This window comes from Bison bison, unplaced genomic scaffold (genome assembly GCF_000754665.1).
Source record: "Bison bison bison isolate TAMUID 2011002044 unplaced genomic scaffold, Bison_UMD1.0 scf7180017864285, whole genome shotgun sequence".
NCBI lineage: Eukaryota > Metazoa > Chordata > Mammalia > Artiodactyla > Bovidae > Bison > Bison bison.
The window spans coordinates 1,546,944-1,547,818 of record NW_011494857.1 but is presented as its reverse complement, the minus strand read 5'-3'; the positions used below and the strand labels follow the sequence as shown (position 1 = coordinate 1,547,818).

Here is an 875-nt window from a genome sequence, read left to right as displayed (position 1 = left end):
CAAGTGGGGAGGCAGAGGGTGAGGGGCTTTGGGGCTCTGCGGGCGACGCCAAGCCTAGGACCTCCTGCACGTTGTGGGGTAGCTCCTGCAAGGTTGTGGGGTGGGGGGTAGGAGCGTCAAGTCAGAGGTTTCCTAGAGGTTGGGGGGAGGGTATGGGGAGGGGTCAGGGACTCACCCCGCAGGCGGTCAGCTGCCGGTAGAGGGCCTCAGCCCGTGTCAGCACGTCCTCCACGCTCAGCTTCATGGTCAGCTCGTTGATGTGCTGCGGGAGGGGTAGGTCAGGCCCGCCTGCCTGCCAGTACTCAACCACCACCACCCCAGCGCCTGCTCTGTGCCTCTTGCTGGGGACACAGTGGAGGGAAGACACAAGGGGCTGGCCCTCTTAGGGTTCACAGTGGAGCCCGGGGATCAGGACAGGTCATGCTCTCAGGCTGCTTGCCAGGCACAGCATACAAGGAGGGGAAGGGCCCGCCCCACACTAGTGCACTGGGGGAGGGGCAGGTGGCCCACTCCTGCAAGGACCACATGCTCTCTGAGGGAGCCGTCGATAAGACGGGGCAGGAGACGCACAGAGCGCCCCCAGCCGCTGTGCCCACAGCTTAGCTCACCACACTTTCAACAACCCTATTCTGAGGACCCACCACCCAAAAGGACTGTAGCACAGGGGAGGTGCCCACCTCCACAGAGCTCACACCCTGCTGATGTGCCTCCAGGGGAGGGGACTGGGAGGGAGCCAGGGTCTCACCTTGAGGATCTCATTGGAGCCGAAGCCGGAGAGCATGAGGGTGTCCCGCTCCATGTCCAGGATGGCGCAGGCCACCAGCAGATGCAGATTGGGGCCGGGGAGCCCTGTCCACAGCACCTGGCAGTGCCCG

General features: G+C 64.6%; 1 protein-coding gene across 1 annotated transcript in view; it reads right to left on the bottom strand.

The window, feature by feature from the left end:
* TBC1D17 (TBC1 domain family, member 17) overlaps positions 1–875 on the bottom strand; it is a 9,697-nt gene that overhangs the window by 786 nt on the left and 8,036 nt on the right. Inside the window, exons 15-17 of the mRNA XM_010849719.1 lie at positions 746–862; positions 176–262; positions 3–85 (exon numbers count right to left, since the gene is read on the bottom strand). Coding sequence (XP_010848021.1) covers positions 3–85; positions 176–262; positions 746–862 — 287 coding nt within the window. The remainder of the gene's footprint in view (positions 1–2; positions 86–175; positions 263–745; positions 863–875) is intronic.